The sequence below is a fragment of the Sinohyriopsis cumingii genome, chromosome 5 (genome assembly GCF_028554795.1).
Source record: "Sinohyriopsis cumingii isolate HCF-2022 chromosome 5, ASM2855479v2, whole genome shotgun sequence".
Classification (NCBI taxonomy): Eukaryota; Metazoa; Mollusca; class Bivalvia; order Unionida; family Unionidae; genus Sinohyriopsis; species Sinohyriopsis cumingii.
The window spans coordinates 138,981,692-139,001,203 of NC_142965.1; the positions used below are offsets into that span (position 1 = coordinate 138,981,692).

The 19,512-nt window shown below is 35.0% G+C and overlaps 1 protein-coding gene across 2 annotated transcripts in view; it reads right to left on the bottom strand.

The window, feature by feature from the left end:
• The window catches only part of LOC149800356 (cytosolic phospholipase A2-like), a 32,232-nt gene that overhangs the window by 8,608 nt on the left and 4,112 nt on the right, over positions 1–19,512 (bottom strand). The window contains exons 2-13 of one of the 2 annotated variants that reach the window (XM_089959978.1): positions 17,012–17,036; positions 16,343–16,421; positions 13,113–13,259; positions 9,060–9,148; positions 7,534–7,571; positions 6,091–6,223; positions 5,521–5,657; positions 4,834–5,056; positions 4,139–4,253; positions 2,883–3,020; positions 2,216–2,308; positions 114–363 (exon numbers count right to left, since the gene is read on the bottom strand). In XM_089959978.1, the coding sequence (XP_089816104.1) occupies positions 114–363; positions 2,216–2,308; positions 2,883–3,020; positions 4,139–4,253; positions 4,834–5,056; positions 5,521–5,657; positions 6,091–6,223; positions 7,534–7,571; positions 9,060–9,148; positions 13,113–13,259; positions 16,343–16,421; positions 17,012–17,036 (1,467 nt within the window). Of the gene's footprint in view, positions 1–113; positions 364–2,215; positions 2,309–2,882; positions 3,021–4,138; positions 4,254–4,833; positions 5,057–5,520; positions 5,658–6,090; positions 6,224–7,533; positions 7,572–9,032; positions 9,149–13,112; positions 13,260–16,342; positions 16,422–17,011; positions 17,037–19,512 lie in introns of both variants that reach the window. The other variant, XM_089959977.1, reaches the window with a different exon arrangement.

The following is a 19,512-nucleotide window of genomic DNA, read 5'->3' on the forward strand; positions in this document are numbered from 1 at the left end:
GACCCTTTTCTAATTGTTTCTTATTTGACAGCAAAATTCGGTTTATGCTGTTGAGAGTTGGACCGTACCAATAAGCGAACACAAATAGTAAGTTATAAACCGTATTTGCTCACTTTTCAAACAGTCCCTTTAAAAAGGTATGCCAGTATCCCCTGTATTTGGTTCTATGTGTCGATTTTCTGACCCTTGAGAGAGTGTTTCCGTTTTCAGCACCACCACGGAGATCTTGGATGTCGTCAGAACCAAATATGTTCTCCCCTTTAGAAACTTTCGGTGGCATATCCTTTGCACCTGATGAATTCTCGTCATCGCTCTCGCTACTATCGCTGCTCTCGTCTGCCTGGTTCTCTTCCAACTGTTTAACTGATAAAATAAAACACGTGGTTCAAGGCCCAGACCACAATTGTGAATTATGCTTCTAGTGAAAAATGCTCCTATTTATAATAAACCGATTGACTGACTTATTCCGGTTAGTACATGAGAGAGTGACTGACAGGTAACGCTTGACATTAAAATTACACAACTTTACCAAGCATTTGTAATAAGTATTTAGATTAGTTAATAGGTTATCATATGACGATTAAAACACGTTAATAGGTTATCATATGACGATCAAAACACGTTAATAGGGTATCATATGACGATTAAAACACGCTAATAGGTTATCAGATGACGATTAAAACACGCTAATAGGTTATCATATGACGATTAAAACACGCTAATAGGTTATCATATGACGATTAAAACACGTTAATAGGGTATTATGACGATCAAAACACGTTAATAGGTTATCATATGACGATCAAAGGACGTTAATATGGTATCATATGACGATCAAAACACGCTAATAGGTTATCATATGACGATTAAAACACGCTAATATGGTATTATATGACGATCAAAACACGCTAATAGGTTATCATATGACGATTAAAACACGTTAATAGGGTATCATATGACGATTAAAACACGCTAATAGGTTATCATATGACGATTAAAACACGCTAATAGGGTATCATATGACGCTCAAAACACGTTAATAGCTCATAAAACCAGAAAGGAACAAAACTTATGTATTCGTGCACCGGTCCTATCCGCTCTGACAAGATTTGCTTACAACGAAAGAGATATAATTTTGTAAACTTAAGAATAGGAATGCATATTTTACGGAATTTGAAAATCGATTACTCACTAAACATGAGAGCTTTGCTTTAATGCGGCCTTTCATACAATGAATAATCAAGTTTTTGCTTCCTGAATTCTGTAAGTTATAATGCTAGTTTTTTTATGTCCTCCAGTGCAGGATCTTGTTAACATAATAATGCTTTATCATTTGTTACTTTCTAATTCAACTCATTTCTTCAAGACACTATTTCATGATAAGTATACCCTCATGTATTGTTTTCTCGTTTATCTAAAGACTACAATTTACTGTTTTTAACCGGTGATTTTGTTGCCTTATAGGGAATCCCAGACAGTTTTGAATACCCTGATAGGGATTCCCTGATAGTTTAAAATACCCTTTTAGGGATTTCCTAATTGTTTAAAATACCCTTTTAGGGAATCACATATATTTTTATTACCCTAATAGGGAAACCCAAATAGTTTCGATTACCTTTATAGGGAATCTCAGATAGTTTCGAATCCCCTTATAGGTAATCCCAAATAGTTTCGATTAACCTTATAGGGAAACACGTATAGTTCCGATTGCCCTTCTAAGGAATCCCAAAGAGTTTCGAATAGCCTTTATCAAGATATCTTTCTGAGTGATTGTGAAAATAACAAAACTTTACGTTGGACAGAGATTTAAACCATGCGAAAATCAACTCTAATAATAGAGAAACACTGGAATCGATTTATTAATTATTATAATCATTAATCATTACAACTTTTATAAGAATTACGCAGATAACTATATGAGGAAAATGACATTTCCAAAGTATATAAAAATATTACAACTGTGGGTGAGAACTGGCACAATAAATAGCCGAAAATAATTCGAACAGGTTTCCCCCAGTCATTCAGATAACTACTAATACTCCGAAGCTATTTATCCTGTGGGTTAAGATTTTGGTGGTAAATTATTTCATTGATTAAAGATGGGGATATTTGTATTATGGTTCGATGAGCCTTTAATTTCATCGTTTGTGTCAACAATAAATCCACACAAATTCGGTACACCGAGAACAACGGTGTATTCTTAATAAAGACCTACTCATCTCCTGGCGGATCATTTCCACTGGATCCAAACGTCTATTGTCCTCCAACAGTCTCTTGAAGAGAATACAGAATGCACTTCCCCAAATGCCTGCAAAAACAAAAGTCATTACTCTTCAAGTGGCATATACGACATTCGGAACACGTCATTAAATGTAGGCATTAGGCAATTTATGCAAAACGTACTTAGATGTATGAGTCGTGACATAGTAACTCTGTGAATGATTAAGAACCGCATAGCAACATAGAAAACGTTTGCCTAAGCGTATTTTTAGGATCAAGATTTCCTATGTCGTTCATCCTTTTGGAGGTATAAAGTTCGATTCGAAGGGTGGCGGGTTCGATATCTGCCCAATCCATCCCGAGTCGGCTGCCTAAGTGTATCCTTGGAAAAGATAGTTGGCTCCCATTTCGTCTACATGATACAGCCAATAATGTGTTCCTAACAAAAACTAAAACCAAAGCTCCCACTGGTGTTGTATATACCCAGTGTATGTTCTCTGTCTCTGTACTGTATCCTCATCATCTCACGAAAATATTAAAATAACTTTGCCAGTGTCGTCTGTTTCTTTCCTTGTATGTTTTTATCAATACAAATATGAATTTATAACACTAGTTTTACAGTATTAAGCAAAATGTATTGATTTTAATCTGTCACTGCTCACCTTGAAGGAAGTGAAGTGGTGATTCCTCGTATTGATTGCACAGTTTGCCCTTGAAGAATTTGCTTCCAAATAGTTCGGACCTCATGAAAGTACCATATTTGGCCAGGCCAATTTCATAAGGAGAAAATTCCACCCATTCTGCAAACAACATTAGCAGAAATCTTATTATCATTTAAACTCCCAGCCTATACTCTGACCTTGAAACGAAATGTGATTGCAACTCTGAAGGGATTTTTAAACGATTTTAATTATTTGATAAATATGCATCTAGGCTTCAATCAGTATATAAAAATGATTTAACGATAAAAGCAATTTCAAGAGACTCAAGAGGGTAATATTTGCCTACATGGCAAAATTAGTAGAATCTATGTTGGGGATTGCACCGAGACAAGGACATTTTCCAGTTCTAACATAACAAATGTTGTGGTTGTTGTCGGCTTTGTGGTGGCTCTTGAGAGATTTTGGATTTCTGTAGATTTTGGATTTCTGTAGCCAGTGATGTGTATAGTCTGTGTGTCTGGCACAGTGGGGGCTGAGGTTGTTTATAGTTCGTTAAACGCATCATTGCGATTTTGTCTTGTCTATAAATCAGTAAATGTTCTGGTCAGCATCATTAAATGTAGCTACAAATACCTAATTCGTTTCACACGAAGGATTTAAAACGAATTAGGTAGTTTTAGTAAAATTTAGTGACGCTGACCTGAAAATGAACTGAGCTACGGATAAGAACAAACTATATCATAATATCAAAGAGCTAAAACGCGCGCACGCGCGTGTGTATGTATATGTGTGTGTGCGTGGCTGTACCATATGTTTAAATGGTGTGTTGGAAAAGTTGGAGAGACATTAAGTTGCTTTATGAGTGAATTTCTTTTCTTTTTTAATATAAATATCAGATGTTGGATTTGTTTGATTTTATAACAACTTCGTCAGCGTCAGCAGAAGGCAGCAGGGATTTTTCTTTCTAGCGTGTGGGCATCATGACAGAGACGTCCTGAATGTGATATCCAGACCAAGGCAAGAAAAGCAAGTTTGGCAAAACAGATAGATTTCTTTTTGTCGCATGGGTAAAAAAATGTCATCTCCAAACTCGTCTAGTCTTGAACAAGATCAGTCCATTGCTTACGAATTGATATGTATCGTCAGAGAGTCTTGCTGAATGACTAAATGTAATATGTAATCAATCGTTTGTAATTTAAACTAATAACAGCTTTGGACATACAAACGAATCTTGCATATATTAACAAAAGCATTACCTTGAAAACTTTTTTCGGAACGATCCTTCTTGACGTGAACGCAAGTTAAAAGAGGTAACGGAATTCCACCATCAGCAACTTTCTCTCTTATATCAGTAAGTTTTGCATCCAGTCTCTGTAAAGTAGCATTTAATCATCACCCCACCGTTTAATAAATTTGCCAAAAAGTCCAATTTGGGCAGGTCGTCATGGTGATACAAAAGTACCAACACTTACCAAAATGAAACAAGTATACCTTTCACGACATTCTGTAAAGTTATCTTGTGTTTGTTTCATAGGTAATAATTAAACAATGACAAAATGAACATTTTCAAATACAAGTATTCAATTTTTCATGACGTGTATAAGAATGTGTTTAACTGTAAGTAAACGAAAGGGAACTGAGATATTGTTCATGCAGACATTTTATTTCTCCAGTTTCTCAAAACGCTACACAGATATTACTAAATTATACATTGATATTAGATGTTGTAAAGACACATATCAGCAACACTATGTTGTGCTTTATATATATCTGCAAGTTTGCCTCAAAATAAATCGCAGATCTGTCACTGCTGTATAGCTCGTTTCTTAACAAATGTGTAATTCGTGATTATTATATTTTGCAAAGGCGATCATCATTCAAAATCCGCGAAAATTATACATGTAGAATGAAGAAAAATGTATTCATATATGGGCCACACAATAAGACTTACCCCTTTCAATAGCGTCTCTCCTACCATGTGGCCAAAGAAGTCTGTAAAGCTAACAGGTTGCCCCCTGCTTCTTTTTAACATTATTCTGTCCATATAGCGGTAGATGCTCTGGGGGGTCAGCAACCAAAGGGGACTTGAGTCTATGTTGTTTTTAAGCTCCTCTTGTATATCTCCAGGATTCATTTCTGGCCAGTCAGGGTGAGAGTAGAGGTTAGAAATGTGCCTACAAGACAAAGAAAACACAGTTATGAATAATAGCTTGTATTTCCTTTAAGATTTTCAATTCAATACCAATTGAATGTCTCCCCATTGTTAACTTTCATAGAATACGTTAATAAATGAGATAACTAAAAACGTACGAAAAACTAGATAAATAAGTTTTGGAAACTGTAAATTTATGTTTTGAAACGTTTTATGTTGAGGGATACAATGATTGAGCCCAAGTTGAAAATAAAAATGTAAGAAAATTGCAATCATATTAGAATGAAAATATTTTTCTAAAACTGTTTGTGCCTTACCAAAATACCATTAAACCGAAATTAACACAACATCCACGTGCATATGAAGTACACTATGCATTTTTATACACATTTTATCACATTAAAAGTATCAAATGATGTACAATTGTTTATTTTATTTTATTTTCTATGGAAATATCTGTTCTCACAAAAGAAACAAATAGCATACCATGAGGAACCCGACAGCCCGCATAGGTACGTAGTACATTGCATTATCCCGGAATCGGCAAGGGCTTTCAGCACACCACTTAGTCCAACCATCGCCCGGAAACCGCCCCCAGACCCGATCACGCTGACTGTGGGTACCTGTGTTAATTTGAACAATTCATACTAAATGCATATATTCAATAATACATCTTATCTGGTTGGAGAGGACATTACAGAACCAGTTAGACCGCAGCGATCAGTATAAATGTATAATATTGCCCGCATTATACAGATATGTTAATCTGAGACTTAAAACACCGCGTTTCTTCTAGATACTCCTCTTCGAAACATGAATTGTATGTATTCCAACTTGTAATACTGAATTATATGTATTCCAACTTGTAATACTGAAACAGTCTGGATGGAACAATGACAGGCTGTACCATGGCAGTCACCGTCACATACTTCAACAAGAGATTTTTATTTAAATGTAAAAATAGTAAATTTTAAGTCACATCTTTCGTATTGACACAGATATATTAATTGTGTTAGCGTTCTGGATAACTACTGTATGGGTGAAATTCCTTTGTACCTCTTCAATACAGTCTGGTCCTTTCTCACCCAGAAGCTGACGCATAGCCTCGAATACTTTTTCTCTGCGACGACATAGAAATGCCTTTTCGTCATCACACAAGGCTAGGCTGTATCTCAATGTTGGATTTTTGCTATAGCATAAAACAAGAAAGAAATCAAAGCGGGTGCCATCTTCAGTTGTGCGTGTGCAAGGATCTGTTTTATTATAAATAAAAGCACAGGTATGTTACCGTGCATTTAAAAGCAAGTGTTTCTTCTCCCCAATAGAAAATAGACAAATAAGCTAGTGTTGCTTTTCCTCAACCGTTCAGGAGATACTCCCCTTTCACTGTGAATACAAAATGCATAAAAGAGGCGTTTGGAAATAAATTAAATAGTTTTGTTCCATCATCATTATTAATGTTGACGTTTTGCAAGAAATATTATCTGATTCTGAAAATCGTATACTCATTATTCCCACTATGATAACGAAGTCATATGGACAGCGTTCTTTTGCACACCAGGGCCCATCAACGTGGAACGAATTGCCAACTGAACTTAGACACAGTGATCCCATTCAAGAGTGCTCTTAAAACTCACCTATTTCGACTGCAAGAACAAACTTAAAGACCTAATAATGTTTCCTACCTTAAATATTTTCAGCATGTTTTTATATTTTCTAATTTCATGGTGTTTGTTTTGTTTTGTAATAATCGCATTTTATATGTTTTTTTATCTTATAGGTGTTGTCTAATGTTGTAAAGCGCTTAGAGCTTCTAAATATTAGGCGCTATACAAAGTCTAATGTTGTAAAGCGCTTAGAGCTTCTAAATATTAGGCGCTATACAAAGTCCTCCTTATTATTATTATTATTATTATTATTATTGTTATCCAGGTACTCCCTATTCTGATTTGGGAAAACCCATGCACCCAAATGTAAGCTCAGTTGTTGTTAAAACACATGTGAAAAGCAACACAAAGGTATACTTGATTGTATTCTAAACTCATTTGGATAACAATTCACCCAAATGTAGTCTTAGTTGTTTTTCAAAACTCTCTTGGAAAAACGTACCGTTATATGGTCTTGGTTGATGTTTAACCTCATTTGGAAAAGCACATCCAGGTATAACTTAAGTTGTTGAGCAACATCATTTGGATATACACACCCAAAAACCCATTAGTTGTTGTTTAATATCTTTATGAGAAACAGTCCCAAATATATGCTTTGTTATCGTTTGAAATCTCTGGGAAACATTCACACAGATATAGCCTTTATTTGACATCTTTTCGGGAACCCAACCCATATATGCTTAGTTGTTGTTTAAGATCATTTGGCAAAGCACACCGAAAAATAGCCTTAGTTGTTTCAAATTCTTCCATTTAATATAGTTTGTATTACTAATATTAAGTCGCCCGTTCTGTGAGATTGTGAATGTATAAATCGATACAATTCCAGCCTTACTCGTATTCTGCTTTCATTTCTATATCAATTTCTGATACCTGAAAATAAACAAACACGTTGAATTTAATATAAAAACACTTCTGTTGATAAGCTAATTAGTAATGTAAATTAGCATACATGATCTGACTTTGACTGCAGCTGACAACTGTGTAAATTTGAGTTAATATACAAACGTTCTACCTCTGCACTCCAGGAGCAAATATGTCATAAACATTGTAAACCCTGTACAGTAACCAGTGCAACAATGTTTTTCTAATAACCAATTTAAAACATTAATAAGGGTCATAACAGTAATAAGGGTCAAAACATAAATAAGGCTCAAATCAGTAATAAGGCTTTCAGCAGTAGGTTCTCAAAGACTCACAAGAGAGCAGTGAATTAACTCTTTGGTCTGGATTTTGACGAAATATATAATGTAAAATATGTAGACCAGTAAGGCACCGAAGCATGTTATTTCTCATCAGAATGTTCGATATTTTGTAGGAACATAGTATTATACGTAATTTGCATGTGTTACGTGTTTAGGCTCGAATAAACAGTAACACAGAAAGAGTGAAAACAACGAGCATTTTAAAATTTAACAAATAATTTATTTCCCTGGACAAAATCTGTAAAAATGAAAAAAAGTAGAAGAACTTACGGTTTCAAGAATCAAATCCAAAAATAATCTAAGAATAATCCACGAATTAAATTGCAAAAGTCCTAGTAATAAATGTTCTAATAATTTCAAGTCCGAATCCTGATGGAAAATCCAAGACGGATGACGATGACGTATGATGTAGTCAGTAAAATGCTTATCTACAGTTCCTTGTAGAAATATAAATAATGGCACTCCGGTGTTGGAAATCCAAATTAAACTTGTAAGCAATGTCTTTTCAAAATTTCTGTGTGAGCACTCCTCAAATTATTTCCAGAGAAAAAAGAATTAATCCTTTTGAAATCCAACGGATCTGAAGAAAATTAGAACTTAAAATCTGTCTACAACAAAATAACTTAACATCAGTGTAAAAAGCCCAAAACTGAGAAATCTCTCTCAGATTATTTCTATTAAAACTAACAAATGTGCGTAATCAAAAACCTTAATTGCGAAATCGAAAGGGAGGGGTCATGTGATCGTGGTTATGTCACGTACACCAAAAGTGACCCTGACGACAACCAATCATTTTACTCCCAAGAATAAAAAATACAAAATTTGTTTACATCTTAAATCATGTAGTTCCATCATGGAAACAACCAATCATTTTAAAATAAAATAGAACTTGTTTACGAAGGTAGCTACAAGTTCTGAAACAAGGTCAGACTTTAGATCAACACTTGGTGTTTATAAACTAACAGTCAAGATCAAACAATTTTCTGAAAAAGTATCATCTCTAGTGAACAAATTTACATTACAATAGCATAATAAAATACGAAATTTAAAACTGACAAACAATTCAATTAAAATAAATATGAATTAAATCAGATATACGTAACACACGACTTAATTAGTTCTTACATACGTTATTAAAGACAAGTGTTTTCTTCACCCATGTATATTTTTCCAGTGGATTTATCTCGATATTGGTTACTCCTAGAGTCTCATCCCATACATAGTTGGCTTCCATCAATTTGACCTCTGAAATAAATATTGCGATACTAAGAATTATGTATTATATTACATATGTAATAGTACTCACACATGCATTTCTCTATATAATGTATATTATGAATCACAACATTTTCGCCAGCATTCAATATCGATGATCTTAAAAAGAACACTGAATCAGCAAAAATAGTTTTATCGATTTACGACAATAACACATATGAGAAAACATTACGAATAATAGTTCGTTTACAAATAATGTCAAAAAATGAACTTATTTCATTCGCATAAATTTATTAACTCTAAACGCTTCATATTAGGATATACATTATTTAGATCAATGATAAGAATAGACGAATGATTAGTGCCGTACATTGAACAATAAAACATGAATAGACAAATGATTAGTGCCATACATTGGACAATAAAACATGTATAGACAAACGATTAGTGCCGCACATTGGATCATAAGACATCGATAGACAAATGATTAGTGCCGTACATTGGATCATAAGACATGGATAGACAATGATTAGTGCCGTACATTGGATCGTAAGACATGGATAGACAAATGATTAGTGCCATGGATATGACCATAAAACACGGATTGACAAATGATTAGTTCCATACATTGGACAATAAAACACGGATAGACAAATGATTAGTACCTTACATTGGACAATAAAACATGGATAGACAAATGATTAGTGCACATATTGGACAATAAAACACGGATAGACAAATGATTAGTGCCGTACATTGGATCACAAGACATCAATAGACAAATGATTAGTGCCATACATTAGACCATAAGACATGGATAGACCAATGATTAGTGCCATACATTGGACCGTAAGACATGGATAGACAAATGAATAGTGCGGTACATTGGACCATAAACTATGGATAGACAAATGATTAGTGCAGGACATTGGATCAGAAGACATGGATAGACAAATGATTAGTGTCATGGATTGGACCATAACACATGGATAGACAAATGATTAGTGTCATGGATTGGACCATAAAACATGGATAGACAAATGATTAGTTCCATGGATTGGACCATAAAACACGGATAGACAAATGATTAGTGCCATGGATTGGACCATAAAATATGGAGAAACAAATGATCAGTGTCATACATTGGACCATAAGACTTCGATAGACAAATGCTTAGTGCCGTACATTGGATCATAAGACATGGATATACAATTGATTAATGCCGTACGTTGGACCATAAAACATGGTTAGACAAATGATTAGTGCCATGGATTGGACCATAAAACATGGTTAGACAAATGATTAGTGCCATACATTGGACAATAAAATATGGATAGGCAAATGATTAGCGCCGTACATTGGATCATAAGACATGGATAGACAAATGATTAGCGCCGTACATTGGATCATAAGACATCGATAGACAACTGATTAGCGCCGTACATTAGATCATAAGACACATACAATGATTAGTACCGTAGATTTGAAAATTAGACATGGATATACAAATGATTAGTGCCATGGATATGACCATAAAACACGGATTGACAAATGATTAGTACCGTACATTGGATCATAAGACTTCGATAGACAAATGATTATTGCCATACATTGGATCATAAGACTTCGATAGACAAATGATTGGTACGGTACATTGGACCATAAGACATGGATAGACAATGATTAGTGCCGTACATTTGACAATAAGACATGGATAGACAAATGATTAGTGCCGTACATTGGATCATAAGACTTCGATAGACAAATGCTTAGTACCGTACATTGAACCATAAGACATGGATAGACAATGATTAGTGCCATGCATTGGACCATTAAACATGGATAGACAAATGATTAGTGCCATACATTGGACAATAAAACATCGACAGACAAATGATTAGTGACGTACATTGGATCATAAGACACCGATAGACAAATGCTTAGTGCCGTACATTGGATCATAAGACATCAATAGACAAATGCTTAGTGCCATACATTAGACCATAAAACATGGATAGACAAATGCTTAGTACCGTACATTGGATCATAATACATGGATAGACAAATTATTGCTGCTATACATTGGATCATACTATAAGGATAGACAAATAAATGATTAGAGTTATATATTGGACCATAAAACATGGATAGACAAATAAAGTATTAGTGCCATACATTCATCATAATATATGGATAGACAAATAAATGAGTAGTACCATCATTGGATCATAAATCATGGAAAGACAAATAAATTATGAGTGTTATCATAGGATTATAGGACATGGACACACAAATAAATTATTTGTCACACATGGGATCAGAAGACATGGCTAGACAAGTAAATTATTAGTGCCATCACTGGATCATAGGACATGGCTAAACAAATAAAACAAATCTTCATGTCACATCATTTCTACTATAAGTAGCTGCAGAAAAGTCATTTCATTAATAAAGTAAACAAGTATATACTAAATCATCAATTGGTGGTTTATATACACAAGACTCCCTCAGTACAACACCCTTCATTATAACACCATTATTTTCGACTGTTTCTGTCAGCATTTCAGTCGAGTAATTAGGTCAGGATTATAGTTAGTTTTACAAAATTCAACGTAAAAATGCCTCAAAAATGGGAAAAGATATTAAGCAAACTAAACCGATCTTGTAAAAAAATTAGTAAGGTTCAAAATTTTATAAAAAAAATAAGTTGTTACGTGGAAGAGAAACAACAATGAATGAGACGTAATGCGTTTACAACGTCTTGGTTATGGGAAAGAATTACTAAAGAATTTAGAAACAGGCTCTATGCTGGGGAATTTCTTGAGAATGCCGTTCTAACGGCAAGTTGCCACGTTGGGTAGCAAGTGATATTTTACGTGTGGGACAACTTCTTGCAAAATTGGAAACTTAGATTAAGATGCAGAATTTTTTAAGGTATACATTTCCATCTTTTATATAATGTATTTATTTGTATGATTCTAATAGATACATAGTAAATAGGATTTTTTGGGTTACAGTTTTAATAAGGTCATTTAGTGGGTCTTCATGTTGACATTTATAAATCATATTTTCATATGCCTTTCGAGTCGAAACGTGCGATATGTTTGTACACTTTATGAATATCACTTTTCCTAATTAAAGTACGATCGTTCTTTCTTGATACAAAATGGATTTTTGACCAAAATAGCACGTGATTCAATGTTTACAGAAATGACGTACCGTTGCGCAGAATTACCCGATGCGCAGAATTGACCTACACGGTGGGGTACATCACGTACATCATTATATGGCGGTCTCACCATACACCAATATACAATAGGGCCCACATAGACATCATTATAACGAAACTATATATATATAGTACGTCATTTCTGTGTGTATATATATATATATATATATATATATATATATATAAGACATCGATACACAAATGCTTAGATAGATAGATACCTTAAGTCAAATAAGAATACACATTATTCTTTAAAATGTGTAATTTGCTTATTATGTATCAGCACGAATACTATGGTATGTAATTAATTTCCTTCCTACATCTCTGCACGGTCACACAGGCATGTTAGTAAAGTATTTGATTCTTATCGACACGAACACGGAGGCATGCTAGTAGTTTGCTTCCTACAAATCAAATGAACACTCAAGCATGTTAGTTTTAATTTTATCTTCGTGGTGCAGTTATTTATACCGGAACATATAGAGTACACATTGTTGTTGTTGTTGTAGGGTTTAACGCCATTTTTCAGCACACGATAGGCTATACATGGCGGCCAGTATTAATGGTGGAGGAAGAACCCAGGAAAACCCCGGGAAGAACCACCGACCCACGAGAAGCTACTGGCAAGCTTTCTCACATACCCACATTAGCCGAATCCGAGACTTGAACCCACGCAGACAGAGGTGAGATGGCAGTGATCCGTAACGGAGAGCGCTTTAGACCACTCGGCCACTCGGGGCCCCTGAGTGCACATTGTAAACATACCCATTATATTTTGAACTTTTTCATCCAGCAAGAATGTGAAGGTCTCGTTCCATTCAGGGTTAAACTCATTGTTGACTGTCTTGGTTCTCTTCCGTCCATCTGGAGCAGTTCTGACTGTCAAGGCAACGTAGGGATCAGGCGTGTCCACTACAAACACAACAGCATTTAAGTAAACATATATGTAACGTACAACTATACAGAAATTTGAGGAAGACAGCATTCCTGGGAAATAAGTTAGAATCCATATGAATTAAATCTACAAAAATGCATGCATGCTCCCTTCCACTACATCCCAAAAGAATAGTGTCAAAATTAATTTAACATTCAACATTCACCTTCCCCGTTAAAATGAATACATAGGAAAAGATATACATCTGTCAAGATCTATATCGGTCAAGATCTACGTCTGTCAAGATCTACATATGTCAGCATGCTAGTTAATTACTATATAAAGTATATATTTTTGGTGTCCTTTTATTTTCGCTGGGTTCGCTGGAGGATTACATTTACTAAATTAAATAGCTGGGAATACACATTTATATGATACTGGAAATATAACAATGGCAGATCTCGAAAATATAAAGCAGCGAAATTCATCGGCATCAAATAACTGAAATTAGTAATAAGTACACGCTGAGGGTCAAAAGGACGGATATGGAGTCATACGAGAAATTGTAGGTTAATATTTAACTCATAGGCTTCACATGCAGGAAGCTCTATAGGGTCAAACGTGTTTATAGGGTTCAATGGTAACAATGCTACAAATGGATGACCTCAGTAGGGTGACATTGTAACGTTGTTTAAGCCGACTTCAATACGCGCCTCTCGAGGTAAGTAAGGGAACTCCTATGTTAAAATTGGCCATATGTTTAATATACGGGAGACGATATATGGCCAAGAGTGTTTATGTTGTCATAACGCGATTAAAGGATCAAATGTATTCATAGGGTCAAAGGTGTTTACAGAGACAAGGGAAACTAAAATAATACTAAAGCGTGCTCCTTAGTGTACCGCAAAGAATTCATGCCCGAGAACACGCAAACATCATATCCTTTCAAACCTCCCAGATCGTCAATCGTCGATACTGTGCCAAATTTCGCGTTACTTGTGCGAAAGGGAAGACAGCTGGATCCAACATTTCAGTAACGTGGGAGAAAAGAAAATTGAAAATCTTTTTTGTATGTGGTTGAGATTTAAAAGACCCCACGATCGTCCATGAATTTCATTGATGCTTATTTCACGGATGTCATACCTCTTACCCTCAATGACAAATTAATAGTCAATTCTCAGAGTACACCATGGAACAATTATACAAGAAAACCTATCAACGACATCTGTAACTAGAACAGGATACCAAGTGTTAGAAATGTGGAAGCAAAATCAACGTTCAAAACCGATTCAGATCAGAACCTCTAGACCCATGCGACGGCTTATTTGGAGGAAGGGCGAACGCTGCAGGCTTGCTGTATGACGTGGACGAATCAAAGGAAGAATAAATCATATCCATCAGTATTTGTTTTTGTTTGTTTTAATTTGTTTGGTGTATCCTTGGGTGTGCATATTTTGTCGATTTCCTAAAGGAACCCGACATCTTGACAGAACACATCAACGTAGAACACATTATTCAATACGAAGACTTGATCAAATGCAACGTTGTGAGAGGTGATTCTAAAATATTAGAAGCTATGGAATCTTTGGGGTACGGACAATATCGAGAGATGAGTGACGATGATGCTTGAAAAGAAGAAGAAACTGCAGAAGAGAAAGACAGAGACAGTCATGATACCATAATGGCCAAAACAAGAACAAAATTTAGCCACTTAGCTTTTCTGTTCAGCTCCGGGCCGAAATAATTACATATCTAATGCTTGTGGAACGAATGAATATTTTAAAGGTATGATTATGAGCCCAGAAGAAAATTTGGAAACGTATTTACATGGCACTTAAGTTATTATATCGGAAGAGAGAGTGTTGCAAAAGTAGTATAAAGTCTGAGTGACAATTCCTCGCCTCCACTTACTTCTCCGGAGATCCAACACATCGAAGCTGTCTTGAAAAGGAGTAAGAAAAAGAGGTGTGGTAAATCAGCATCCTTGACAGACACTTTCAAGGAAAACATCAGGTGTGAACTGTTGCCTTTTTAATACCTGTGCCAATTACTTGACAGACATTTTCAAGTAAAATGTCATTACATTTGAACAAAATCGATGCCTGGGAACTTCATTACCTTCTGACGAACAGTTTGTTCACTATTTCTTGGAATCCTCTTGTGTGTGTACTCAAGATGAATTTCCTCACCAGAAACCTAAAGACCTTCAAACCTATATCTCCAAACAGGGACATTGTGGGTAGCCGTCTACTTTCTCAACAATCACATAGTTTGTTATTTTAGTTCTTATGTATTATGGACATTATGAGACGAAATGCAAAATTGACACGATTCAGTAATGCGAAATTACAAGAAACATATTCCATGGTGTGTAACAATATTGAGTGTAATTTCTTCATCGATGTAATCTTAGATATCCCTTAGAAACATTAGTGACTTCTTTTGATCGAGAAACAACGATAAAGTAGAAATATGATTTTGTAAACATTATGGTAATATTTTCTCTTTAGGTAGGAAATGTAGTACTCATAGAATGTTTTATAGTACAGTGGGTGACGAACTGTATATGTGTTTGGACTGTAGCTAAAATGTTACCTATATATTTTTCCTTGACCCTAAACTTACTTTTGACCCTGTATATACTTTTGACCTTATAAACGTTTTTGACCCTACATCGTCTTCTGCAGGTTAAGCCTTTGGACAGATTTAAAAACACGATTTCCAGTCCTTGTCTTGAGTGGTGCGTATTTAGGTCAACTGGAACAATGTTACTATGTCACCAGTTGGGGTCAATGACTGTGAAACCACTTTATTCTATATCTCTTTCGACACCGTAGAGCTCCACGCATCTTAAGCATATGGGCTACTTTAACATAGGATTTATCGTACGACTCAATACTCGTCCCTTTGACCGTAAAAAATGTGCATATATTACTCCAAGCGAAGTTGATAGTAATGGCGAAAACGTTGTTAGTACAAAGTAAATCTAGTCAATATAATAAATGGATATGGCTTTCATGGCGGCAAAGAGGAACAAGCTTCCAATCCACTGATGAAAGAATGTTTGTTCAACGAGGGAATGGTTAAAGGAATATATTCCTGGAATGGCTTCTTAACTTACTGTAGTCTCTCCAACCTTTCGTTATCTTGCGTCCACATAAAACTTTGACGGTTAGAATAATGCATTCTTCATACTCAACCTGCAAGATAATAAGAGCAATCTCCTTTAGGCCTAGAACACGTACATTCTAAGACAAGGATATGAACTAGAAAATGTCCCTATTTACAAAAGAATTGAAATTTAATTCAGTTAATGCCAACACAAGTGCCACTCGCCATGGAAGTTACTAATAAAGCATCATTAACAAGATTATATATGGCTGTAAGAAACAAGAATAGAATTATGACAAACGATTCATGACAAATCCTACTTTATACTCTTTGTATGTTGACCTAAGCCTGGTGGGCTTCACACAGTTTTTTTATTTCTCAGTACATGACATGTGGAAGTTACTGGCAAACTTTTACATGTACCCAAGCAGGCAGATCCGAGACTCGGACCTATGCAGGATCCATCTATATTGTGGATAAATTATTATTATTATTATTATTATTATTATTATTATTATTATTATTATTATTACTACTACTACTACTATAAGAGTGTATACACAACGTTTGCTTAAACACTACCCTGCATCTGGTGATAGCCATTTTATTATTGAGCATTATACAAGCTGTACAGTTTACATACAGTTCCTCTCTTCAGCAACTAATATAAGTTTCTTACCTCAAATATCTGATATGGATCAAAACTGAAATCAAAAGAATATAAAATACACTTTATTGCTAAATATTACAGGATATATACTGCATAGAAATAAAAACAGCAATGCATTCATGAAAGAAAATGGAGACGTGCAAAACCCATGTTAAACGGCCTTTTTCTTTTGTCAATAAAATAATGTACACTTTAAAATGTCCTTTAGATATACTTTAGATACGTATTTCTTTTTGTTGCATTCTTTAATTCATGTAGATGTTTGTTATGTATAGTCTGTATAGTGTGTTTGACTATTGGTCCATGATTGTAGATTCTGTTTTTAGATAATGAGCTATAAATAGGTCGATGATTTGGGTTTGAGTTCTATAAAAAAAAATCCTGTGTAGAGAATCGGGTAATTTCCTATTGGACACTTAAGTCGGATAGAATGTTTTGCGACATAAGTCACGTGGGTGGTACTGCGACAGAGACTCGCAATAGAGTCGTGGAGTTGTCTATAAAGAGATAATTGATTTATTCTTAATTATGTTTGCTAATTTCTTTTTCTAAACCCAGTCTACAGATGAATTTAATGTTGTGATCTGTATAACTTGAGAGGAATAATTTGTTTAGATTAATCATTGGAATTACAAAACGATCATTGACTTTGGACAAAATATTTTTCTCGGATTAATGTGAATTCGTCCAAAGCAGTTTTGGACAGTGATACTGTGATACATCAATACTGCTGACACTTACGCATATTAAAGGATACTGGTACTTCCAATACTGCTGACACTTACGCATATTCAAGGATACTGGTACTTCCAATACTGCTGACACTTACGCATATTCAAGGATACTGGTACTTCCAATACTGCTGACACTTACGCATATTCAATGATACTGGTACTTCCAATACTGCTGACACTTACGCATATTCAAGGATACTGGTACTTCCAATACTGCTGACACTTACGCATATTCAAGGATACTGGTACTTCCAATACTGCTGACACTTACGCATATTCAAGGATACTGGTACTTCCAATACTGCTGACACTTACGCATATTCAGGGATACTGGTACTTCCAATACTGCTGACACTTACGCATATTCAAGGATACTGGTACTTCCAATACTGCTGACACTTACGCATATTCAGTGATACTGGTACTTCCAATACTGCTGACACTTACGCATATTCAATGATACTGGTACTTCCAATACTGCTGACACTTACGCATATTCAAGGATACTGGTACTTCATCATTTTCCAGACCTGGACTTCATTTGGAACACTCTATTATTTTAAATTTGTGATAGCACGTTTCAGGAATTTTATGGATTTACTTTAAAATAATGTAAGTTCCACTTCGATTTTCATTTTGTAACTTATATAATTAAATTATTTGTTAACTTTAACAAAACTTGTTTGTTTTGTTTATATCTGTTACCTAGTTTAAGACCAAAGTTGTAACATGTTATTCACACATGAGTAAAATATAAGCTTAATTTCTGTAAGGACTGGTTAAGGAACCTTTAATACTTAATTTGTTTCTCAAACATGTAACAATTTCGTGTTTTCATACCCGATCTCTCCAGTAAACAACTTGAGATTTCTCTTCTGAGGTCAAGGCCTTGCCATCTGTTCTGTGGCTGCAGTTGAATATTTTACATTTTATTTGATATTACTATTTCTATATGTAGAAAAGATCTTTGACTAAGGTTTCGGGTTTTTGTACATCGTTGCCATTGCTTTTGTCCATATTCAAAAATCATCGCTTTAATGATGATGTTATACGATACTATCACAGGGTTTCCAATTGCTTCAGTTAATTACAATGTTTTCGGACCTCTTCCGTTACATAATATGTTGTCATGTCTTCGTCAAACAATGAACACAAAAAATACAAGATTCCGTGCATTGTGTGTCTGTGATATTTAGATAAAAACGTAACACGGATTTATATGCTGGTAGAAGCATTGTTCATATTACTTTTTCTCCAACAGATGAAGTAACTCAAACGAAACAATTTCCTCGCAGAGTATTGTGGGTCATAAGTATTTTCTTGCTTGCATCTGCTACTAGGTATGTCTTGGGTGCATTTTGCGCCAATCTCATCATCGCCAAATAAAATATCAAGTAATAAAATAAAATGGCCTTATAGCCTACATGTTGAAAAAGGAATGATACCTCCGTGACAGGTTTGGAATACATTCGAGTGTGTGTGTGTGTGTGTGTGTGTGTGTGTGTATGGGTGTGTGTGTTTCACTCTCGTTCCCTTAAGTAGGGTCCGGGGGTCCATACATGTACATGTTTTTTGTTTTGTTGTTGTTGTTTATGTTGCCTTGAGAGCAAAGATAAGGTTGATAATTTAGTTTGACTTCCTTTAAGACAGAGGTAGGAAAACTTTCCAGTGCAAGTGCCGCATATACAAATTTACACCTTGTCGCGGGCCGCATAGTTATTTAAGTAAAATAATTAATATTTGAAATAGCAAAAACAAAAGGTTTTCCTAAATAAC